The 17,445-nt window shown below is 41.5% G+C and overlaps 1 protein-coding gene across 2 annotated transcripts in view; it reads left to right on the top strand.

Moving 5' to 3' along the window:
- nrxn1a (neurexin 1a) overlaps window positions 1-17,445 on the top strand; it is a 1,876,664-nt gene that overhangs the window by 943,209 nt on the left and 916,010 nt on the right. For both annotated transcript variants that reach the window (XM_078229844.1, XM_078229842.1), the window contains one exon: window positions 14,986-15,369. In XM_078229844.1, coding sequence (XP_078085970.1) covers window positions 14,986-15,369 — 384 coding nt within the window. The remainder of the gene's footprint in view (window positions 1-14,985; window positions 15,370-17,445) is intronic.

Raw genomic sequence — 17,445 nt, 5'->3', positions numbered from 1 at the left:
TCAGACTCGGAGGCTTCAATAAGCAACTGTATACTCTGGGGTTGCCACCCTATGCTATCTGTTGGCCATTTAATTGCCTGGACAGGCTATTGTTTATAATCTCAGGTTTGGCATCTGTGAGGTTTCTGCCTGAGAACTGGCAGCCCAAATTTTATGCCCTTGAATCCTTATTGCAGTTGACAACATGTATAAATTTTCTGCTAGACTGCATCTTTTAACCCTTTCACTGGGTATGATTATTAGTATGGCTACTAGCCCTCTTCAAGCAGCATGAGAGTGCTTTGCTGTACTGCAGCATGGCAGTATTCCTGAAACTGCAGTGGGCTGTCCATTGCATCCAGATGGCCCAGCATCTTCCATTACACAGTGCCATTTGTTATATGAATTACAAACAGTTCCACTCTTCCAAGGCGTAGGCGATTATCCTTGGTCATTATCATTTAATGCAACTGAACACTCACTTTCAAAGATATGCGGGTTGATTTGCCATGCTAAATAAACCCTAGTGTCAGGGGGATTAGCAGAATAAATATGAGGGGTTAGGGGAATAGGGTCTGGGTGGGATTGTGTTCGGTGCAGACCCGATGGGCTGAATGGCCCCTTCTGCACTGTAGGGATTCTATGATTCTTTCCTCAAAGCTGTCTGTTCTCCCACCAAATCTATACCCTAAGGAAGGATATGCTTGCCTTAAGGAGGTGCACAGAGATTCACGAGCTTGATTCCAGAGGTGATTAGGATGTCCTGTGACAAGAGATTGAATGGAATGGGCTGGAGTTTAGAAGGGTGAGAAGTGATCTTATCAGGGCATTGAAAACATCTTTGAGGGTTGGTAGGAAAGATGCTAAGCAGTTGTTTCCTTGGCTGGAGTGTCTAGAATTCGAGGGCATTTTTTTTCAGGAGAAAAGGTTGGCCATTTAAGACTATGACGAGGGGAAATTACTTCACTCAGAGGGTTGTGAATGTTTGAAATTCGGTACCCTGGAGGGTTGTGCATGCTTAGTGGTTGAGTACATTCAAGACTGAAATCAATACATTGGCACACTGTCAGGAAATTAAGGGACATGAAGATTGGGCATGAAAATTGAGTTAAGGTAAATTAATCTTATTGAATGGTGGGGCAGATTTGAGGGTCTATAACACCTACTCTTGCTGCTATTGCTTCTATCCTTACATTCTTATGTTTGTATGTTAAAGCAAGTCTTAGGGAGGCTTTGGGGATGAAGACTGATTCCTACAGATGTATCTGATGACATTTATATAATTTCTCAGATTAAGGCAATCGTAGGTTAAATGAGGAACATTACGCTTGAAGGTGAGGTAAGGCAATTGTCAGTAGCTAACATACATTGCATAACACATTAACGGAAGATCTGAGGAGCTATTCTTCAATTATTTGACCTAGTATGGTGGCCACAAGTTTTCTTCAATATTTGTACATGTAGGGATTAATGTTGCCAGTTTCTCATGCTGGTCAATTAGTGCGGTGAGCCAGTAAGATTGCAAGAGAGGTGAAAAACCAGGTTTGCACCCGGTTTCTTGCCTCTCATGATCTTATTGGCCCTGATCTGCCAGTGAAATCAGCCTCGTGCTCAGGAAGGAAGCGAGGCTGATTTTAATATTTGAATTCTTAAATGTTTGGCCAGAAATTTGAATTTCACTATCTGCTTTGGTGGGATTTGACCCCAGGTCTTTGGAGCATTCCCCTGGGGCATGGTAGTTGTATTGTCATCGTGACAGTACACCACCACCTCCCTGGAATGAAATGTGTCAAAAGAAATATCTTTAGCTGAAACAGAGCTCTGAAGGAGAGTCATACAGACTTGAAACATTAACTCTGTTTCTCTCTCCACAGATGTTGAGTCGTTCCAGCATTTTCTGTTTCAATTTTAATCCATGCCAGTGCTTATACTCCACTGCAGCTTCTTCCCATCCTTCCTCATCTAACTTTATTGGCATAGCTCTCCATTTCCTTTTTCCCCATTCTAAACTAACCCTTTAAATGCCGCCGTACTATTTATCTCAACTTGTGGTAATGAGGCCCACATTCTCACCCCTCCATATCTATAAAAAGTTTCTTCTGAATTCTTTATTTGATATTTTGTTGATTATTTTATACAAGTTCCATCAAGAGCGGGAACAGAAGGGGCCAGGGCCTGAAAATATTGGGTTTCCCAATCCTGTTGCCAGTGCTGGTCATTTTTGCTAAGGCAGGTTTAGGGTCAATAGGGCTACCAAGCTCCAAGAGGTTTCCTGACCTAACAGGCTGCACTTTAACTTCTGGACTCGGGACTCAGTGGCAGATTCTGACAAGTGTCAGTGTTCCAGACAGATCTAGAGACCATCCCTGGCAGCTTGGTCGCAGGAGCAGCCAAAATCTGCCTTGTAGAGGGGTTCTCTGACCACCACCCTAATCCCCTGGCCCCCAGAAGCACACTTACCATTTTTATTGCTTAAAGTTTTAAAAAGGTCAGTGAGAGGGTGCCTGCATGTTCAAGCGTGCTGCCAGTTACTTATCTTCCAATCATGCTGCTGCTTCAAACTGGCAGGCTACTGATTGACCCATCGACTTTTACAGCCACCACACCATCCTCATTTGCACAGGGAATGTGTAACCATGTCATTTAAAGAGGCATCTCTGTGAAAATCCAAAAGAATGACTGCTTTGCCTCAGGGCAGGTTCAGGAGCAGGAAAGAGTACCAACTTCTGTTTTCCTACCTCCAGAGAGAAAGTCCAACCCTCTGTGTTTACTCTACCAAAAGCTTTCAATTTTAAAGATCTCTATAATGTCATCCCTCAACTTTTCTTTTTCCAAAAAAAAAGAGACAGCCTGCTCATGCTTTTCTGATAGGCATAATCTCACAGTTCTGTTATCATCCTCATAAATCTCTTTTTTAACCCTCTTCTGGGTCTCTGTAGGCTTTTTATAATGTGGCAACCATCCATGCAGTGCTTCGTGTGTGCACTGACCAAGGTTCAATACAAGTTCAGCATTGCTTCTCTACTTTTCACTTCTGGCAAAACAAAAATAAATCATATGGCTTAATTTATTTTGTTGACCTGCCATTTTGACCTATGACACAATTATTAGAGCTGCATGTATTTATATTCCCAGATCTTTTTTCTCCTTTACTCATTTACTCATTTAGATTCTTATTTCCTAAGTAAAATGTGAACTTGGCCTGAATTTTCCAACCTCACCTGCAGCTGGGATTCTCCAATCCTACTACAATGAACGGAGATTTGGCTGAGCGCCAAATTTTCCGTTCTCACTGGCAGCAGCAGTGGAGTGTGAACAGCCGGTGAATCTGGCCCTTACTTTTCATACCAAAATGTAATCATTCATATTTATCTATGTTAAAATTAATTTCCCATTTATATTTATATTCTTTAGATTTATTAATGTCTTTAAATTTGTTATGACCATCCTTAATACTGGCTATATCTCCCAATTTGGTGTCATCTTCAAATTCAGAAATATTGGCAAGAATTCTCCGACGGTTCACGCTAGTGGGATCTTCTGGTCATGCCAATGGCACACCTCTGCTTCAGGTTTCCCGGTGGCATGGGGTATAGTCAGTGAGAAATCCCTTTGACAGCGGCGGGACCGTCTCGGCCACAAGCATTACTCTCTGGGCAGGCCAGAGAATCCCCTTCAATTTTGCGGAATTCTCCATTCCCATCTGCCATCAAACCTGCTGTGGGCGAGAATGGAGAATCCAGCAGGAGCTGGAAAGCCGTAGGCATAGAAACAGTTTGCAATTCTCCCAATGGCAGGTTAATGACGGGTTGGTTCTCCTGTTGCCTGGTGGCGTGAATGTCAGTTGCATTTGTCTGCATCTCATGAATGCTCATTTAAGCAGCTGGTCTCTGAAATCTTGTCAGGCCTTCCCAACTTGTGTCACATCAGCAGGAAATCACATTGGCACCCAATATATTTAAAAAAGATTAATGTGCACAAGGAGGCCCTCAGTTCACTCAAGACCTCGAGGTGAGTGCAATATACCTAGCCTACGTGCCACAGCACTGTGCCACTCCTGTTGTGCTGAATGCCATTCTGCTGGGGCAGATCTCTGGTGCTCTCTAGGTCTAAGCCGAGTTGGTCATTATGGATAGCACTAGAACTTCCACTGTCGATGGTCCAAAGTTCGACCAGAGGTGGGGTGCGAGATGAGGGGGTTCAAGAGAGTACGATGGCAGGTAGAAGTGCAAGGAGGTGAATGAGGATGACAAACAATGGAAAGCAAAGGGAAGGCCAAGGGGAACCGTAACCCTAACCTGACAAAGCAGCATGAAAAGCTCACAAACAAGGAGGTCGAAGAGATACCACATTGTTTATTGGAAGGGAATGCACAAGACTCCAGATGCAGCGGGTAGAGTTCCAAGTGGGGCATTGGTACCTCACAAGTGATGGGCTCAGGGGAAGTGTGGTTAAATCGAGTTTCAGACTCCTTCTTGAGGCTGCTAGGTTTTTGTCTTTGGGTTCTGGACATCCTGCATTGTCTTATGTGGACAGGTGGGCTGGAGATAGTAACATGAATGAGAGTAATATGAGTGTGCTGGACTGCGTTTACATATGGCGTCTGGACCTTTGAACCCACTAGCTGACAGCAGCAAGACGAATCAGCTGCCAGCCCACCAGGTGATTTGGAGGAGAACTCGCCTTTGCATAATTAATGAGGTTTCGAGTGAAGAATCTGGCGTGACACCCACCACTCTGGCTAGCGGGAAAGGTGCCGCCAAAGCCACTAAGTGTCAAAAATGGAGAATTCTACCCATTGGGTGAAATCTTACCCAAAAATCACAAAACATTGTTTCTGGCGAGAAAACTGGTCTGTTTCTCTTCAGAGAAACCGATTGGTTTTCTTTCCAGATCATATGACACTCTGCCAGAAAACATCAAGGGGGCGTGTTTTACACCATCATACAGGTGGGGTGGGGCCCTGTTGCCCAGAGATAGGGGCAGCATCTTTAAAGGGTGCAGCAATCAGAACCTGGGTAAAGCTCCCCCAGCCCACCATGGAGGTCTCGGGGGGTCTCTCCCCCTCCCACCCAGATCACAGTCAGCACTTCTCTACCCCGCCCCCCCAATTATCGGCCCCTTTTTCTCACCCCCCCAATCATCAGCCCCTTCTCAGCCACACACCCCCACCCCGATCATCAGCACCTCCCCCCTTGCAATCTGAGCCGACACCAACCTCCACCATCCCCCCACCTACCCCCACCCCCCCCACCCCCAACAACAGCCATCGCTGGCATCCCCTACTCCTCTATCCTCTCCCAACCTCCACCACATCTAAATGAATCTGTCACCCTCCTCCCCCATGAGGCTCCTACTGATGCCTGCCCCTAGGCATAGGTTGGCACTGATAGTTTGGCATGGTGCCATGGAGTGTTTCATGATGAATGTATGCAAAGGGGCAGTGCCAGGTATTGTCAGGCCACTACCTGGCCATGACCCTCTCCCCTGGGGGCTACTCTTACCTTTATGACCCATGTGAGATCCCCACTACAGGTTCATGTCTAGGTGAACTTGTTGTAAATGGTGCCGGCATGACTTCATGCCGGCACCCGCTGAATATCCGGTCAGAGGGAAGTCCCGGACAGAGTGCTCGCTAATGACGTGCTTAATGTATGAAACTGAGGATTCTGCGGTGCCATGGAGTGTTTCATGTCATTCCACTGGCAAGGAGCCAGGAAGATTGGAACTCGGAAACTCGCCTGCGTGAATTGCATTCTCCGGATTTTGAGCAAGCACTGCCATTCCTGCAGATGGAGTGTGCGGGCTCAAAATCAGCCCAGCGTTTTTGATTCCAAAATTTAAATCATGAAATCAAACATATAAGTTGTAAATAGCAGTGATCCCAGCACTGATCCTTTTCAGACCTCATTCCCCATCTTCCTCCATTCTGACTATCCACCCTTTACTGTGATTCTGCATTTTATGTCTTTCTGCCAACCATCCATCCATTCCACTATTTATCCTCTGACTCCTCATGCTCCAACAGCATTCATTAGCCTATTATGTGGTGGTTTGCCTATGACTTTTTGGAAATCTAGATATTACATTTACTGTATTACCCTTGTCTACTCTGCCTGTTACATCTTCAAAGAGTTCTATGAAGTTGATCAAACAAAACTTTCCCTGTAGAAATCACTGTTCACTATTCCGTATTATGCTTTTGAATTCTATATGTTTTAGTTTTTCTTTTAGCGGGGTTTCATTATTTTCATACTTTTAAGTTGTCTGATCTATAATTCTCTAGGCATGTTCCATCTCCCTTCTTAAACATAGGTGTAATGCTGAGCTATCAATCCAACAGTCCTCAGGCATTGCACATTTTTCTAAGGAATTATTAATATGCTTCTGCTATCTTTTCCCTAGATTCTTCTGAAATGTTTTCATCTATTTTGAGTTTGATAAGGCTATTTAACGTTTATCCTCTTTTTATTTTAAATGTGGTTATACTATTTCTGATCTCATATTCTGATGTCATGCAGTGAATCAAAGTAAAAATTTACAATTTCTGCTATTTTGCTATTGCTGCCTGTGACGTTTTCTAATCCATCTCTTAAAGGCCCGATTCCCACTCTGACTGTTCTATTTCTATTTTTCTATTTTTATTGATGTGCTTGGAGAATTTTGTTTATATTTTGTTTTACATTTCTTGATAATTTAGTTCCATGTTACCTCTTCTTGGTTACTTACCTTCTCGTCTCACTGTATTCTTCCTTGCCTTGCTCTCCTTCTTTACCAACTGTGTATGAAGCTCAACCGTAATGTATAACAAACTTGGATAGGCTGTCTTATTTGTGTATGAATCCCCCGTCTGTCCCCCAACCACATGCAACCCCTTCCCCAACCTCCAACCAAACATTCCAGCACTCCACCTAGGTAATGCTTTCCAAAAAGACAGTGAAGAGGAAACTCTGCCCTGAAATGTACAAAGTCATGTGGGCAGGACCTCAAATGCACATTGAGCTTATGTATCTTCAGAAGAGCATGGTATTATTGAAGTGAGGAGGAAGGAAAGTACTGGAAAATTGCTTGAAGCAGACAGAGCCAACTTTTGTGACAATTGCAAAGGGAGAGTAAAATTCTCAGGGCATCCTGATGAGGAACATGTTCCACATGCTATAAACATCTTATTGTGGGTGTTCAGGGCTTTACCATTGATGTTAAAACCACCAATTCGGTAGCTGGAGAAACAACAAAAGACACTGATAAAAAGACATGACTCCAAATTTTGTTAAAATATGAGCTTTGTATTGGGAATGACTGTACTGAGGATTATCTTGTTGCAAGAAAATTTACTATGCCTGTTGATATACAATCTAATGTTAGCATTGTTACAATTGAATTTGGCTTTCACATGAAATACAGATATTCTAATTGGGAATGTTATAAAAGGATGCCTGAGCATCATATATATTTAGAGTTTATGACCTGTCAAAAGGAGTGTCTTTGAACCAATCACAGGGTTCAGGTACATTGACTGTCAGTTCGGAAATGCTTGCCTGTTTTGTCATTTTTTCACATTTACATTTCAAGGTAATGACAACCATGCAAATAGTATGAATAATACCTTATAAGGCAACCCTTCCTTGATATGGCAGACTCCATATAATTACATTAAAAATAAAAACAGAATAAAAGCTCGGAGGATGCGCCACGTGCATAAGCATTTGGAAAAAATAATGGTAGAGGTAGACATTGGTAAATGTTTTGCCTTTTGACTTGATGTAACATAAACACAAAATCATAGTTTAGCAGAGGGAAATGCATGTCATGAGTCTGCACAGATGTTGATTGCTCTGCAAAAATTGTGGTGTCCATATTTGAGGTAACTCATTGACTATATTAGTCAAGGGCCGAACACATATTGAAGGATCCTTTGGTTCATAATGAGGGAGGCCAAGGTCAAAGCATGTCTACACAACAATTTTCAACCTCCCCTGAAGGCCACCAACCAAAGGTAGATTGTGAAAAACATTTTTCTTTTAGAAAAAGCTTCTTGTGGATAAGCAAGTCTCAGTGTATCCCAGACTCCTTCCTAATTACACAGCTATGACTGAGTAAACATTGACGACCATCTGACTGCACATCCTGGAAATTTAAAAAGGAATGAAAGAAGTTGAGTGCCTAAGTATAGAGTTAGCTGTGAGAAAATTGTGTGATGTACAGAAGAGGGAAGAGACTGAGGGAAAGAGCAACTTACACAATGAATGAAAGATGATAAAGCCAGAAAAGTGGAGATAAATCAACTTCATAATGAGAAATATATAACAATTATATAGAATAAAAATAGTTAAATACAAAGACAGGGTCAGTACACTAGGAGATAGACTTTTTTAACAATGCTATAGGAGATTCGCTATCCGAATTGCAGAAAGGGCTTGTTACAAGAAACGTGATATTGTGCTACTTTTTAGGTTCACACTGATGATGGGCTAGTCCTTAAAAGTTTAGCTGGCCTGTATGACATTAATTGCCACATGAGTAACATTTCCTAATAAGCTGCAAGGTATTGATATTAAATGTTGCTTTCTCTATAGCCTTTACAAATCTGGGGTTACAAATTGAAAAATGCTCATCTGAGATAAATTAAAATAGGGTAAATTAAAAATGTGCATTTACCATGACGGTGTATAGGATATGTATTTATAATTACCAAAATCACATTGATGTTAACCCTCCGCCCCCACCTCCACTCCCCACCCCCCTTCCCCCATCTTAATGAGCATAGAAGTTCTCTCCATGCCTCACTCCTTCTCGAATGCCAGGAACCATATCCATCATCCCCAGGTACCATTGTTTTCCCAGCCAACCGCTGGACATCCTATCAATTGGGCCAGCATATGGGTGGAAAGCAGGGAGAAAAAAGATAATGAGGTTTTTGAGATCCATTTTGTGACACGCAGGAGTACTTAGGTGGCTCTGGCCAGTTTTGTCCTCCTCCTCACCTTTCCTACTTCTCAATTCATATCAGGACCATCTAATCTATCAGCAGTGGCTCAGTAACACTGACGGAATTGTTTGGCTAAACGACCATATGTCATTGTCAAGTTTGTAATCAGCTACAGAGTTCTGTCAGAGCCTATCTTTTCCAAAATAATGATCTGCTGGACTAAAGAAAATAATTATTCTGTGGAGTTTAAACAACTATAGTTAGATTTGGCTAACAAATGGTTCATTGAAGCTGGAATATTTATTAAAGTCTACTTTGTTAGGGTTTAATTTTTCACTCTTGAGGTTAAGGCTTAAAGTATACCAATCACAGCAAAGTGGAAAGATTGTTATAACTGAACACATCTAGTAAGGGAATACAGCCTTTACTCTAAGTCATTGGGGAAAATAATGACTGCTGGAAGTTCACTTGTTCTGTCCGTGTAATATAACTGTTGTGTTAAATCTTTGTAAGATTTGAAACTGCTGAGTAGTGCAGAAGTATGGTAGATGTTTGTCCTCTGAATTGATTTGTCTTGACCTTGTTGAACATGTGTTTAATTACCTCTATTTGTCTTGAACAAAGAAAAACATCGGAAAAAAATGTTGCCCAACTTTGGGATGATGACCTACAGACAGCATTTGAATCAGGAATTGTTTCTCCTTGAGAAGTGAATACTATCACAGGAAGAAGCTTTCATGATGGAAAATCATTCCAAACCACCACAAGAACATGTGTCACTTCAGCCAACTTGCAGTGCATGTGGTTATCTCATAATGAACAGGCTATTTTAGAACTGGTAACATGTAATGAGACAGGAATAATTAATGACACCATTGTAAAGGATCCTCCATGTAAGAGTGGTCATAGCATGATAGAATTTTATGTTCAATTTGAGGGTGAGGAATCTTTTTAAATTATAGTCTTAACTGAAATAAAGGTAACTACAAGTGTATCGTAACAGAGTTAACTACAATGGATTGGCAAAATAGGTTAAAATGTAAATCAATAATGAAGCAGTGGCAGATATTTAAGGAGATATTTCAGAACTCTTAACAAAATGGGAAAAAAGACTATACGAAGGATGCACCATCTGTAGCGAAGGAAGTTAAGGGTGGTAACAACTTGAAAAGGATGTAAAACGCTATAAAGATTGACGGTAGGCTAGATGATTGGAAAATCTTTAGAAGCCAGTGAAGAATGACTAAAACAAATAGAAGGAAAATAATAAGATAAGAGAAAAGTACCAAGAAATATCAAAATAGGCTGCAATAGCTTCCACAAGTATATAAAAAAGAGAAGAGTACCTAAAGTAAGCCTTGGTCCCTCAGAATGTGAGACTGGAGTATTAATAATGGGAAACAAGTAACTGTCAGGGACTATGCATGCTGCATCTGTCTTCACAGCAGAAGACACAAAATACCTCCCAAGAGTAGTAGAAAGTTAAAAGGCACAAGAGGAGGAGGAATTTAAAACCATCATGATCCCCAGAGAAAAAGTACTGGGAAAGCAATCAGAACTAAAGTCTGAGGAGTCCCCTAAACTGAACCTTGCAAAATTCTCCAGATCCTGGGAAGATCCCAGTGGATTAAAAAACTACAAATGTAACACCGCTATTCAAAAAAGGAGGAAGACAGAAAGCAGAAAACTATATGTGAATTAATCTAACATGTCATTGAAAAAAAAAATCAATGAGGGGGTTAATAGGAGAAAATTTAGGAAATCATAATACAACCAGACAGAGTCAACCTGGTTTTCATAGAATCATAGAACCTCTACAGTGCAGAAAAAGTCCATTTGGCCCATCAAGTCTGCAACGACTCTTTGACAGAGTATTTTACCCAGGCCTACCCCATCCCTGTAACCCTGCATATTTATCCCATTAATCCCCCTAACCTACACATCTTTGGACAATTTAGCATGGCCAATCCACCTAATCTGCACACCTTTGGACTGTGGGAGGAAACCGGAGCACCTGGAGGAAACCTACGCAGAAGTGGCAAGAATGTACAAACTCCACACAGTCACCCAAGGCGAGAATCGAACCTCAGTCCCTGGTGCTGTGAGACAGCAGTGCTAACTACTGTGTCACCCTGCACCCATTTTCTGCACAGAAGTTATGTTTGACTAATTTGTTAAAGTTCACTGGACCAATAATCTGGCAAACATCAGGTCAAGTCTCTCTATAATGGAGAAAAAATTCAATTTAAAAACATTTGTCGAAGTTTTCTATTTGTAAAAGTGGCCCAAAGCTGCAAATTATTATTAAAAACTCAAGTAAGTCACAAGTGTCTTTCAGGAAAGAAAATCTGCTGCCAAAACTTGTCTGGCTTTAATGGAACTCCGTCCTACATCAGTATGATTAACTGTCAATTGCTTTCTAATGTGACCGACCAACTGATGAGTTGTATAAAAGAACTGTTAGTGGTTCAAAAAGAAGGCCCATCAACTTCTCAGACCAATTAGTGATGGTTCTACATCCTAGAATAAAAATATAATTGCAATAATTTCCATTACACTTTGTTTTCAAGACAATGATGAAGTAATAGAACCTACAGAAGTTGATTTGCAGCTTCAAATGTATTAACAATTTCCTTTCATCCCTTTTCTTTTGGTCTTTTTCATGGCTGAGAAAGAAATCTGAAATCATGCTTCTACTACCCTATTTTTAGCCAATACCCAGAGAGTGTATGGGAGTGAACAGGGTGTTAAAAAATCTCTGTAGAAACCAAAAACATTTGAAGAGATATTTAAATACCAAACTATTACCTGAAATAAGTATTGGCACAGGAATTCATGTTTTAAAACAAAACTTTACTGTATATAAAAATATAAGCAAGCAAGACTAATTTAACTCCACAATTCATCAAGACCTAAGAGCATAAATTCAATTCCCTTTGCTACTTAGTTCCACCCAAGAGTTTCATTATCCTACATGTGTCCTTGAGGGTGTATTCCCTTTTCTTTCTGGAACCAAACCAAGTATGCCACAGCTCACCAGAATTCACTTTGATTTCTCATCACTACTCAAGCAATTCTCCAAGGTACGAGATTACATGGGAATCCTCCCATTAGTTCTGGCTAAGTGACCATGTGACTCTTTAACTTTACTATTGTGGACCCCCCCACCCCCCCCCCCCCAGCTTAATCGTGGGCCTCACTCACATTCTTGCTTTGTTACTTTCAAAACAGAAACACCCTATTTGTTTTTTATATGGTCCTTTGCTATGGTTCCCACTGCTTCACAACTCTTCACAGCTCTCTCTCCCTGCATCTCTCTACCGACTTGTTCCTAAGTTGAACAGCCTTTTTCCACTATGAGAGTTATTGTAGATTTCTTCTAGCTCCAAGCTAGGCAAATAGTCCTGATTTTGTTCCCCTCACGAACTCTGTCATCAAACTGAGCATGACCTCCTAACCACCACCCATGTGGTAATTGATGAGATTAGTGTTTTTGCTGCTTAAAGTGCAGGCCTGGCTAAATAATTTATTTTGCTCCTTCAACTCTCAGTGAGCTACAAACTACACAAAACCAAAGCTGTAACTGTCTCTGTCTATTCCGTAAAGAAGTGTTTTTTAAATGAAAAAAGAACAATGCATGGAATGAAGCCAATGCAAATAGCTGCCTCCCCTGGAAAGCCTATCTGCATGGCAATGTGGTCCATTCTGGTTGCTACCAAAGAGAAAAATTAATCAATTATTTTTTATCTACAAAACAACCCTTTGGTTCTGTGATCCACATGAATACTTCATATCTCTAATGCAGGCAACAGCCCTCTTTTCAAATTTGCTGGTTCCACCAAACAACCACTTGTTCACAATGGTACTTTTGGACTTCTTTGACTTGGGAATTATATGCATAATCCAAATCGTTCATTGAAATAACTGTAGATCTCCTGCACTTTCTTAAAGTTCATAGATGGGTTATCCATTGTTTAGATTTTCTCATTTCTAACCTTGACTTTACTAAATAAACACAGGTTACCCTTTGAACTGTAATTACTCTAGGTTTGCTTGAAGTGTATTTACTCCATGCTGCTTACCAGTTTCTCATAGAATCCCTACAGTACAGAAGGAGGCCAATCGGCCCATCAGGTCTATACTGATCACAATCCCTCCCAGGCCCTATTCCTGTAAATCCACACATTTACCCTGCTAATCCCCCTGACACTAGGGTCAATTTTAACATCAACCTATCCCGCACATCTTTGGACTGTGGGAGGAAACCAGAGCACCCAGAGGAAACGCACACAGACGTGAGGAGAACGTGCAAACTCCACGGAGTGACCAAGGCCAGAATCGAACCTGGGTCCCTGGTGCTGTGAGGCAGTAGTGCTAACTGCTGCCCAAATCTCAGTCTGATGTTTCCATTTATCTGACACTGAATACCTTAATTCCTAAAAGTTATTTTCCAAATTTTGAGTTATCAAATTCAAAATTTTAGAACAAGGATAACTCTTGACCACAAAACTCCAATTTCTCTTCCAGCAATTACTGCCCAACTCAATCCCCTGATGCCTAAAGCAGGTAACTGCTGTGTGGAATTTTAGATTCTGCCACACTTTCCTAGCACATTTGAGCACTCGCACACATTCCTTTTAGTATAGATCAGGTTCCGGTTTTGTAGGCTGAAACCCATGTCTCTTAAACTGGCATCTTTTAAAATTCAGTCGCGGGACATAGGCATCACTGGCTGGCAAGCTTTTTTTATTCATTGGACAGTTGGAAGGCTTCCAAATCACCACAGCACTCCATTCAGCAGAAGGGATTCCCCTTTCTCTCACTAGGAAGCTGAAGGTGTAAGAAAATCCCTTTCAAGTCCTCTGTCACACTTTCACTCAACCCCATTGTTTTAACACAGCATGTATTTCAAGTCATTGAACCTTCAGAGAAAGCCAAGAGCCTTTGGAATACCTTCAAACCCTCTGGAAACCTTTGTTTCCACTCAATTTCAGTCTAGTCCTTTAAACTCTCATGTTAATTGACAGCTTAATAGTTTTTACTCAGCATGTAGTCAGCTGTGGTTTTGTTACCTTTCCCTTCATGCTTGAATGCATCTTAAGTACCCCCATTGTAGTTAACAGTAATGTTTACACAAAAGAAGTGAAAAGCACTTAGCTGCTTCAAAGTTGCTTGTGGTCACAGCAGGGCCCGAAGTGGGGCCTGAGTAGGGATCTGAGGGGGGAGAATGAGGGAGGGGGGGGGTGAGGGGGTGTGCAGGTCGGGTCACCTTCATGCCTGCATGGTGTGAGGGAGGTGATCTGTTATTTCAATGGTGGGGAGAGGATGCACCTCTTTGCTGAGGGGTTGTTGGTGCTCCCCTTGCAAATGGAGGCAGGGGGATGGTTTCACCATTTCCATTTTTGTTGGGGAGTAGGTCCTGTCTGCGAACACCCTATCTCTGGACAGTTAGGCTGCCTGGCGTGATTCCTGGAATGTACGAATTCACAACTATCAGGTGGGTGAATCCTGCCTGACAGATGCTGCCAGCGCCAACAGAAAACATTTCGGTTTTCTTGTTGGAGTGGGCACTTAGTGCCAATTCAAGTGAATCACACCCGTTGTGACTCAAAGTGTGATGCAGTTTGATGGACAAGTTGTCACCATTCTGACTGATTGGTAGCAAGCTCATCCCTGTCATTATGGACAATGCAGTTATTCTTCATGAAGTCCTTCAGAGTATCTTTGAATCATTATAACATGCTCTATCACATATGATCTAAAAAGCATTGAAAACAGTGATGCCATTTACTTCACTGCAGGAGGAAGGGATAAAGGTATTTTTCTAAAACTTCTCCAGCATGTTAATTCCTCATCAAGCAGCTCCTATTGCTGAAAAGATTCCAGATAATGTTGCTTCAGTTGAGTAAAGAGAGTGTGGGATGTAGCACACAGCTGCATTACAAAAATATGGAGTGAATGAGTTGACTTTGATCTTGAACAAAAATTGTACCTCAAAGTGAGGGACCACAAAATCAATTCCTAAATGAGATAATAAAAGAAATCTAATTTCAAGAAATGTTTACTTTCTTCTCCAGGTACTATCACTATAAACAGCAAGCGTTCGCCTTACATGGCACATGGGGAGAGTGAGATTCTGGACCTGGATGATGACCTCTATCTGGGTGGGCTACCTGAGAACAAAGCTGCTCTTATTTTCCCAACAGAAGTATGGACAGCTCTTCTTAATTATGGTTATGTTGGATGTATCAGAGACTTGTTCATTGATGGTCAAAGCAAAGACATACGGAGAATGGCCGAAATCCAAAATGTGGCTGGAGTGAAACCTTCATGTGCAAAGGAGCTTCCAAAGCAGTGCCTTAGTGATCCATGTCGAAACAATGGGATTTGCAGAGAAGGCTGGAACAGATATATTTGTGATTGTTCTGGAAGTGGATTTCTTGGTAGATCTTGTGAGAAAGGTGAGTAGGACATTTGCCACAGTAACATTGACATAATTTACTTTGTGCAAAAATGCAATTTTGTGTCAGAAATATGATGATGCAGAAAATGAATGAGATTTCATTCTTCATAATGTATTGAATGAAGTATTTTTTGGGTTGACATTTTGAGTCAAATATGACTTCTTCATTTCCAAAAGAGGAACTCATGTTGGACTCAAACATTAACTCTGTTTCTCTCCACAGATGGTACGAAGCCAGTTGAGTTTTCCCAGCACATTCTGTTTTTATTTCAGATCTCCAACATCCCCAGTTTCTTATTTTATTTTAGTGACATCAAGCTCTAACCCACCAACACAATGCTTGACCCGCTCCACTGCCCATATTGTCAGTCTACTTGTCCTATGTCTATGCTTGGATAAAGCAAACGTTTCTCCAATTAAATATGTGTATTTGACCCCTGTCATTCGCTCCATTCCCTAACCTGAACTACAAAGTTTGTGACCTTGGCACCTTCTCTAACTCTGAGCTGATACCTGATTCAACATTTGTCTTCTTCCAAAGACCACCTGCTTTCACCACCGTAATATTGCTTAACTGTCACCCTGCTACAGGTCACCTGCTGCCGAATCCCTCATTATCCTTTAGATGACCTTGAATCTTGACTGTTCCAATGCTTTTTTAGCTCGCCTTCCATCTGCCACCTTTCACAAACCTGAACTCATCCAAAAATCTGCTATCCACATCTTAGTTTGCTGCAATTTCTGATCCTCTATTATCCCTGTGCTCATTGACCTACATTAGTTTCTTGTCCAATAACACCTTCACTTTGAAAGTATCATCTCCTTGATTCACTGCATGGCCTCAGCCCTCCATAACGCTGTAACTACCTTCAGTCTTATAACTTTCTGAGAACTCTGCTGTCCTCCAACTGTAGCATCTTGTACATCCCTTCCTGTACTGCACCACTGGCTGCTATGGCTTAAGCCACCTTTGTCACTAAGTTCTGAAATTCTCTCCCAAAAGCTTTTTCCTCTCCACTTCTCTCTGCTTCTTCATCATGTTCCTTAAAATTTAGCTCTTTGACCAAGGTTTTGGCAGTTTGTCCTCATATGTTTATCTTTGGCAGTGGCAATTTATGCCAGGGTTTGCTTCTGTGAAGTGCCTTGGGATGTTTACAACGTTAAAGTGCTGCGAAAATATAATTTATTCTTGTTGTCAAGGGAATAGCGGATATAGGTTGATAGAGTTGGACGAGGGAAAATAGGAGGAGGCACAATTGGTGCATAAACGCTGGCATGAAGTGGTTGGGCTGAATTACCTGTCTCTGTGCTGTATATTCAATGCAATTCTATGGAATGCAATTGTTTCAAGAACACATTGTTCAAACTTGGCTCAAAAAAATAGTTTTGCAATCCTTAATTTTTATCAGAGATCAAATTTGGTCTCAATGCTGCAGAAACTAAGAACCCATGAGGGATAAGCAATCCAATTGATCCAGATTTCTATTAACTGAAGCTGAAAAAGAAAACTAAATTATATTTGTTGATGCATGTTGAAAGCCTTCATAGAAGGGAAACTGCAGATTGAATTCAATCACACGACCTCAAAGGATCAGAAATAAGTGTTTTTTGTCCGCTGGTTCATGGGATGTGGGTGTCACTAACAAAACCATCATTTGTTGCTCAACACTAATTCCCCTTGGGAAGGTGGTGGTGAATGACCTCCTTGAATGGCGGCGGTCTGTGTGGTGTAGGTAAACCCAAAGTGCTGTAAGGAAGGGAGTTCCAGGATTTTGCCACAGCTGCTTGAATGCAGCAGCTCACCACCATCTTCTCAAGGGCATTTAGGGATGGTCATTAAAATCTGGCCCAGCCAATGATGGCCATATCGTGCAAATGATTAAAAATAAATAAAAAGCAGTAAAGGAATGACAAAAGCCAATTGCAGATATCACTACTTATTGGGAATTCACCATGGTTGATCCTGGATGTGGGTGGTGATGGGGTTGGGGATGCAGGGGAGAGTTTTGTTGGAGGTTTTGGGGAAGCCAGGGACATCAGGGAAGCCTGGCTAGGTGGAGAGTGGGGTGCACAA

The sequence above is a fragment of the Mustelus asterias genome, chromosome 15 (genome assembly GCF_964213995.1).
Source record: "Mustelus asterias chromosome 15, sMusAst1.hap1.1, whole genome shotgun sequence".
Classification (NCBI taxonomy): domain Eukaryota; kingdom Metazoa; phylum Chordata; class Chondrichthyes; order Carcharhiniformes; family Triakidae; genus Mustelus; species Mustelus asterias.
This window is presented reverse-complemented; position numbering and strand designations above follow the sequence as displayed.